This window comes from Mytilus edulis, chromosome 14, assembly GCF_963676685.1.
Source record: "Mytilus edulis chromosome 14, xbMytEdul2.2, whole genome shotgun sequence".
Taxonomy (NCBI): Eukaryota; Metazoa; Mollusca; class Bivalvia; order Mytilida; family Mytilidae; genus Mytilus; species Mytilus edulis.
Window position 1 is genome coordinate 40,998,400 of NC_092357.1, and position 9,031 is coordinate 41,007,430.

A 9,031-nucleotide genomic window follows, 5' to 3' on the forward strand; every position below is an offset into this window, starting at 1 on the left:
AGAATCTTTCACGACATAGGCACGATTGTAATCCGACTAGACAAAATCGGCTGAGTTTCCCCGAATGTTACGGGACGCACCTAACTGTCGAGGTGTTTTGCCGAACTATTCGGACCCTTCCCGACCAGTAGGAATCTGTTACGAACTAAAACGACTGCGTTCAGACAATAATAGGACATTCCAGATAAATGAGGATACTAATCCGACTTTTTCACTTTTCGTGTCGTATCGCTGTCTGATCTCAAACGGGAGCAATAATCGGCCATGTGTGAAACCCGCATTACACCTATTATCATGTGTTTAAAAAAAGATCATTTCATGCAGAAACAAATGAGAAAAGAGGACCGATTGTCACATGGCGTTGTCAGTTTGTTTTCGATTTATGTGTTTTAATGTCCCTCTGGTATCTTTCGCCCCTCATTTGTTTCATATTCCCGATTGTAATTGTATGTATTGCAGGAGACAATAACCCTGCCAACGCATGTTCTGTACATGTAGTTTCGCCCTTTTTGAGAACAAGCGAATCCCTCAGGTTGTGTTTGTAACCTCAACTTGTGTTTTATCCGATATATCTTTTTCCAACATTTGTAGACTAGTGCTATCTGTGTCTGCCATAAACCATCGTATGGCTATTTGTCATCAATAACATCTTCCGGAACACGAATAAAATACTTGCCACTGGACATTCACAAACCAGTAATCAAACAATAAATAAATCATCCATTAAATCCACTCCCAGTTATGTTCCCGTAAAATTTTGTCAGCACAAGAAAGAAACTAGAAGCTACGAGACGAAAGCAACTGTATGACGTAAATAATTGTCTCTCAAAATCTCGGGTCGAGTTCTACCGTCGCAGATTATCAAAATGTGATTAGGTCTTTTATATCCCTTTATATTGGATTGAAGTTTACGGCTGACAATATGAGCCAAATATGAAGATCTTTGCTGTTAGGGTGTATTCTCTTGATATTTTTTGTAATAATAAATACTTGTTTTGACTGCAATACTCAAATAATAAGATCCAGGATTTTCCTTTCCTATGATCAAATTTTCGAAGTAGAAAAATAGAAAGAAAATGTATCCTGCGAGATAGTGTGACTGTCGTAATTTGCCAATTTAAGTGTTTGTGTTTAATGCATTATTACGTAAATATATGCTGTAACTTCACCATTGTTTTCATTATTGCGAAAGATAAAAAAAAAAAAACGAGTGGATAGGTTTCGCAAAAATAAAATTCACAACCTACATTTTACAAATGTAAATTCTGATGACTTTATCTGTTTGGAATAATTTCCTGAAATCGCAAAAGTAAATGTGACATTTTTGCCAATAGTTCAAAATTGCAATAAATTATTAATTCATGCAGCACTCTAAGAATCTACAGTAAATTCATATCCTGAATTACATATTGACTTTCCTTTCGATGTAAAGAAAAAAATTAAAAGTTCCCATCTTCGCTGAAATTATTCGCGCAATCGTTATGAATTAATAGTTCGGGGTTAACATTTTCAGAAACACGACGTGTAACACCACCAAATTACACATGTATGAAGCTTAAATAACGATTGATAATTCTTTAAGACAGACAGCCTTGAGTGTAAAAGAGTGAATAGAAAACTAGCCTTACTTCTTACAATTAACGTTTAATTATAAACCCTAAGCTTTCAATGCTGCGCAGCAACTGATAAAATTTAGCGCACATCATGTCAAGCAATTCAATTCTATATAAATTATTGATATTCTTAAAATGATTTAAATGACACAACTCATTTGTTTCTTTCAGATCAAAATACCGCGAAAGTTAATTAATTTGAGATATTTTGTTGGCGTGAAATAACTTTTATATTCATGACTTTTTGCCTATCTGTCTCGTTAACGTTTCACTGATAATTATTTCCCCTATCAACAGTCACGTGGCAATAATCATGAAAAGTCAAGGGAATTCGATCTTCAATTTACATGTAAATCAAACATTTAAGGTTATATTAACGTCTGCTGGTGACACCAGGTCAATACAAAATAATAGTGATTTAACAAGATTCTTATGTACGTTGATGATATGGTCAACGTTAATGAAATAATAGAAAAGGGACGGGATGTCGCGTGCAGATCAGCTGGCCTTATAGAATCACGTGCCAGATGCAAGTGGAATTTTTATCAGTTGATGTTTATGATATGATAGAATAAAAATGTGACATCGATACATGTCATTGATGCAGCAATCCAACGACAAAAATAGCCAAATACATTTTATACGTAAAACTCACGTAAAAAATTTAACATTAATATCATGTTAATTTTTTCACCCGAATTTCACGTGAACTGAACTAAAAATAATATGATATTTTTCATTTTTCTAATCAAATCTTAAATTTGAATTGAAAAATTTAGATGTTATTTGAATTTCTTTTTAATTTTTTTACATTAGATTCACGTAAAACTCAGTTCACGTGAGTATCATGTACCTGTATAAGATATAGATAGTTTGAGGTGAGATTCACATGCGATTTACATGAATCTAAACTCACGTGACATTCACGTGTCTAAAATTTCCCTGTGTAGCATTTTTACGTCCAGTTACAAATATTTCATGAAAATCAAGACGACTGCAGCACTGCGATTGTGGTTATACTATTTAACTTGAAATTGAATTACTAATATAGAAAAAAGATGTAGTATGATTGCCTATGAGACAACTTTCAATTAGAGATCAAGTGATGTAGAAGGTAGGCTAGCATCTATCATACTAGGTCACCGTAAAATTATCCAAAACAATTAAAAGGTCCTTAATCCTCGGTATAATGAGATCAGGTTCTTTTTTTCGTTCCTTTCTTCATTGAATACTATTTTTTCATATAGATAAGTCTTCATTCTTAAATTCCTTAACATCCAATTTAGAAAAAAATCAAATTACAACTGCATGTGTTTGATGCACGAAAGTTTATTAGTACGTTGTCAAACTGTTGCACCAAATAAACAAATTTGTCATTAAAATACAACAATTTTACTCGGTGGTTCAAGAGAAATTCCAAAGCTTCTGCAGGTAATACGTGTCATTGCATGAAATAAATCGTTATACTTTCATTTAAAATATCTGCTTAAATTAAATGTTTGTTTTTAATTGGATTTTTTTTTATTAAAACGGAGACGGATTATATGAACAGGAGAATAAAACTCTTATACTAAGATATATAGGCAAAATCATTGAAAAAGCAAAATGTAGCGAAAAGTAAATCACCATTCTGCAGTACATGAAAACTAAGGGCTTTGCTATAATGATTATAAAACAAAACCAATGCCCAAGGCTTTCTAATGTGTTCCGTAAGGGTGTGTAGATCTTGCTCAACATGTGACACCCTTTCCTAAAACGTTAATAAATTCGACAGGGAATGTTACTATATATTTCTAAACTTATATGCAAACAATTTAACTTACCATCAATGGATAATCCCCGTTGTGGTCAGCATGTCCAGTGCCGTTTGTTCCATTGTCCGGACTCACTGTCGTATGACCAAATTCCTCTGGTATGATAGTGGACAAGTTCATATTGAGCAAATTTATTAAATTCCGCTTATAAATTTACTCCATTTAAATTAAATGTGAAAACTTAGATTTAACTTTCCTATTTTCACTTTTTGAAGTTGCAATACTTTATGTTTTCTTGTGGCTGGTGTTAAAGTTTTAGTTCCGCTTCCGTCTGTGTTCAAAATTTTGTTCCACTTCCGTCGGTGTTAAAAGTTTGGTTCCACTTCCGTCAGTGTTAAAAAAATATGTTCCACTTCTGTCGGTATTAAAAGTTTTGTTCCACTTCCGTCGGTGTTTAAAAATGTGTGTTCCACTTCCGTCGGTGTTAAAAATTTGGTTCCACTTCCATCAAGTAAAGCTTACTTCAATTTGATATTTAATGCTCGAATGAGGAAATTACAAGAAATCTTCTAACTGCTTTGTCTAAAAAATAATTAATCAATCAAACGTCAACACATATCATTTCACTAAAAAAAAATTGAAGAAAATAAAAAAATCTTTGACAACTCTTTATCTTAAATATTTTTCTAATAACACAGGGATATCGTATATCTTGATAACATTAAAATTAATTCCACTTGATTCAATAGTTTACAATGATACGATGTCGATCATAGAATAGTATCACTTCAGAAAGTCCTTCCCAACTTTATATCTCTCGCCATAGAGCAACATGATAAATTGATTGGGGCAGAAAAATGATTTCTTTAAAAATCGATATCACATTAGCTAATAAGTTTAGTGCGATAATATTTATTCTGCTGATATACAACCTATCGCTTAATAGTCAGTTGTTAATAATTATCATACCTATTAATCGTGGTCTTTGGGTCGCCCTTAATTATAATACTAATCATCGTCTATAATATTTCATATTTAGAACATTTTATTGTATTTTTACAATGGCAACACGATAAGTAAAACATACCATGATTATTTATTTAATGCAAAAGCGGTTTTACCTACATGTATATATCGTGTTCTGAATGTTGGCGAATGATCTTGTCATAATAATAATCTTTTATAATATTTCATTTTTCGAACATTTTATTGTATTTTTACAATGGCAACACGATAAGTAAAACATACCATGATTATTTATTTAATGCAAAAGCGGTTTTACCTATATATCGTGTTCTGAAGGTTGGCGAATGATCTTGTCATAATAATAATCTTCTATAATATTTCATTTTTCGAACATTTGATTGTATTTTTCAATGGCAACACGATAATAAAAACACGCTATTATTTAGAGAAAAACGACTTACCATTATATCGCGTTCTTCAGATGTACAGGTTGCCCTTAATTATTATAGATAATCACCATGTTGTAAAGTATTTCATCGCCCTAAACATGCATGAAATATTTGCCACTGGACGTTACGCAACTAACAAACAAGCAGTCTATAGTATTTCATATATTTAACGTTTCAGGTATTTTTTTCAATTTCAACACAACTAGAACGGCTTACTAATTAATATATCGTGTTCTTCCGGTTTCGCTTTAATTAATATTATAATCAGCATCAAATAAAATCCTTCATTTTATTGTATTCTTCATTGGCAACTCAGTTAGAGAAACACGTTTATTTTTGCGATGTGGGCAGATATATTGTGGACATAATCAGGAAATATCATACAAAAATTAATAAAATCAGCCCATTTGAAAGAAAAACGGCTTAAGTATACACTCATTAAAGTTAGCAATTAAGGATAATATAGTTCTATCTTTTTCGTATATTATAATTTAAGCGGATTGTTCGTTTATTTGAAGTTTAACAAATACCGTTATGCTATAAGTAGTTGAATGTACACGAAACAAAGTCCCACTTTTCATAAAACCTAATTATAACTTTTGTAACATTGAAATTTGAGTTGGTACATGCACATCGTGTACATGTACAAAATGTAATTAATAGTCTAGCTTAAATATCGGATCGTGTGCTAACGATCGGGTAGATAAAATCTGTCTAGTGTTACAATTCAGGTTCCTTTAATGTCAATATGAATTATTTTATTTTACTTGACTAGTTAACGTGAAAGAATGTAGGCATGACAAGCGTGTTCTCCAAACTGTAACCATTTTAAACCTTGGATAGACTATTTGTTTTACTATGATTCTTGATATCAGAGGTGGATTTAGAGGGCCCAGGGGGCCTGCACCACATTTTAGGGAAAATGGTTGATTATATAGGGAATCACTGAAGCAAGACTGTAGCGGGCCCCCTCTTAGGAACCCCTCCTTTAAAATTTCTGAATCCATCACTGGATATCATGACTTAAGAATGAAAACATATAATTTGAAATTATATGATAAGAGTCTTCATGGAATGCTTTTATTCTATTAAATATATACATTCCTCGAATGCCAACAAAATGTATTAATTTTAAAAGTGATGCTGTTTTAGTAATTAGGCGATGTTTAAGTACATTTTGTAAACTGGACAATATGAAATTCGTATCAATCCTTCAAATTTCAAAAATAAAATTTATGGTTTTTTTTGCACAAAAATTTGATTGATTTCTATGTGAAATACATTGCAACAGGAAAATGAAATATAAATTTAGTATTAATTATCATTTTTTTTTTCTGAAATAAAAATAAAGATGAAAACAATATATCGGAGATCATGTTTTTGTGAAATAAAAATAGAAATGAAAACAATGTATTGGAAGATCAAAGAACGTAGACAATCAAGGAAAATTTTATAATCAAATATTTCTATGCACCAGCAATAATTTGTTCAAGGATGATTGGATTGATCCTAGATTAATAATTTGTTGTTAGAAGAAAACAATGTATTTGCATTGATTCTTCTTTTTACACAATCCCTTAACATGAGACATCTTGCAATTTATGAATTAATCAATTTTAATAAAAATGAACTTCCGTGTGAACTTTGACGGTCAACTTGACATTTATTGATAGACAGTTATACTGGCGGGTGTCAACAAATGGAGAGAAATTCAGGTTAACGTTAAAACATTCGTTAATAAATAGAAAATACAAAATAACAAATTTTGGAAATGTGTTCGAAGCGCTTGTCTGTATTTACCTTCATCTGGAACGATCCAAGCCAAATATTTGAAAGCCAAGGATGTTAAAGAAGCGTAATATTTGAAGACCTAAATGAGCATTTCAGCTTTGTGGATACGATTTATTTTCGTACTATAAAATGGGGAGCTAAAATATAAATAATAGAGAACAATAGGTTGAAATATTAAAGATAAGGAAAAAATAGCATAAAAATTTAAGAATACACAAATTAAAAAAAAACCCGGACAGAACCTTATATAGATATATAAAATGTTCACCCTTTAAAACATCATAAGTTGTTCTCTTCTGGTTACAATGAAGTAATTATTTAGTTTAAATATATTTATTTATAGTGGATTGGGAAACAAGTTTTGCAACTTATATTAATCCCTTTCCACTTTGCGGGTGCGAGTGCTCCTTGTAGCGGCATTAGTCTACTCTTTTTCGAAATCTATACAAGGGTGTCTTTAACGTGCAAGAGATATGGCTCTCTCTTAACACGGGTCAGCCATGTATCGTCCTCTTCCGACAGACTATCATCGTTTCCTCAAGAACATACTCGCAGATGGTGTCAAGGGAGAGCCGAAAACTGAGTTCTTGAAATTTTCACACCAAACGGGAATCGAACCAGGAACCTTTGTGTTAGTAGTCCAATGCACTAACCACCACACCACGGCTCTCTCATTTACATAGGCGACGATGGTATGCTTTTTTTTGGTCCTGCGTTTTCACTATCAAAGATCAATTGAAAAAAAAAATTTCGAATTCGGAGTTATCAATACATTTAAATTTAATTGAAACTGCAAAACACACATAGTGTCGCAGCTTTTAAGGGTACTCAATGGTTCCGGAATTTTCGAAATAGTATAAATAAAGAACACCCCTGGCCAAATTTGGAACACACAAATGTTGCTCGTCATAGAGAGTTTCCTCTAAATTTTCCCTATTCTACACCAATGGCCAACACTAATTTCTCACTATTTTAATTTTGATTTCTCATAACCAGGCCAGCAGAAAATAGATTTACTTCGTTCTACCTATTATCTTGGATGTGAAATCAAGGTGTTCTGTGGTCAAACATGTTTTGCAGACACAGATACTATCATACAAATGTATATGTACTACCTTTACATAGTACTTTCGATGAAGCGCATAGCTTTTGTATATTTATGTTTATTTTAGATTGCGAGTTTGTATTTTTACTAATAACAAACACCGATAAACACTATAAATAATATGTTTACATCTTAAATTGTTATTAATAGTTTTAAGAAGTATATTTCTATTTGTCCTGCACGTGACCTTTCTAATATATACAGATACATGAAACCATATTCGTATAGCACAGGTTTATAGTCTCCTGGGCTGCGTTCAATATCGTAGCAGCTACGTAGTGCTACGTAGATGTTGACTATTGAACGTGTAGCTATGGACTAGTTGTTACATATATATTGATAGCAGCTACGTAGCCGCTACGTAGCTGCTACGATATTGAACTCAACCCTGGTATCCGGTTTTAAGCGTAGATCGTGAATTGGAGTATAAATATTCGTACATTGAAAAAAAAAGTTATAATCGGCGAGCCTAGCATTTCCATTGTTTCTAAAATTCGTACAAATAATAATGTTATATGTTCCTACTACATGTATGTACAAACAATATACATGTATACTTTGAATCTGTATTGAAATTTATGTTTATACTGCACTCGTTCTATTTGAGCAGTCAAAATGCGTTGTCTGTACATTTCTATGTCATATACAGTCACTGACCTGATATCACTTTTTCTCGTGAATATTTAAATAGAAATTGACGAAATTATTACTTAATTATTCATACGACCTTAGTCCTATTCAACCTGTTCTTGGTTCCAATGTATACAACGACATACACTTATTTCTTTTGCAATTTTTAGAAAAAAAACATATTTCACTTGCTAATATTTTTGGTTTGCAAACTACATATCATTTTGTTTTATGCTTATTGTTGATATTTTAGTTCATTCTTAAACAAACTTGTTCATCATCGACTGGAAGTAGATGTACATTTCATTGTGCTGTACATTTCCCCGCCTGCATAATATGAGGCCTTTTAATAAGGGGAAGTTTCCCAATATTTAAATCAAATAATTACATACACACTAAACAACAATTGAAAATGTACTATTTTAGATTGCAGTATAAAGACATAATAGTGCATTGACTTGACATATCAACGATACAATTTGACGTTTGCTAATTTTCCTATTTTTGATATCATCATCTCTAACTTAAGATGATCATGTATGTAAGTAATCATAGATAAACCATCTACATGAAATGAATACTTTAAAGCTGCATAATATTACAGCTACATAAACCGAATGGTAATCGTTAAAGTCACCTGGTTTCAAATGAAGAAAATTAAAAGATCATTATTTTCTTTTCCAACGAATTAAATTAAAAGCTCATTATTTATAGAATGTGCTA

At 31.9% G+C, this 9,031-nt stretch overlaps 1 protein-coding gene across 5 annotated transcripts in view; it reads right to left on the minus strand.

Annotated features, from left to right (window-relative positions):
- Window positions 1–9,031, minus strand: part of LOC139502700 (cardioacceleratory peptide receptor-like) — a 132,456-nt gene that overhangs the window by 32,255 nt on the left and 91,170 nt on the right. For 4 of the 5 annotated variants that reach the window (XM_071292248.1, XM_071292252.1, XM_071292249.1 and 1 more), the window contains one exon: window positions 3,437–3,949. In XM_071292248.1, coding sequence (XP_071148349.1) covers window positions 3,437–3,547 — 111 coding nt within the window. In that variant the 5' untranslated portion in view covers window positions 3,548–3,949. Of the gene's footprint in view, window positions 1–3,436; window positions 3,950–4,121; window positions 4,339–9,031 lie in introns of those variants that run through there. The other variant, XM_071292253.1, reaches the window with a different exon arrangement.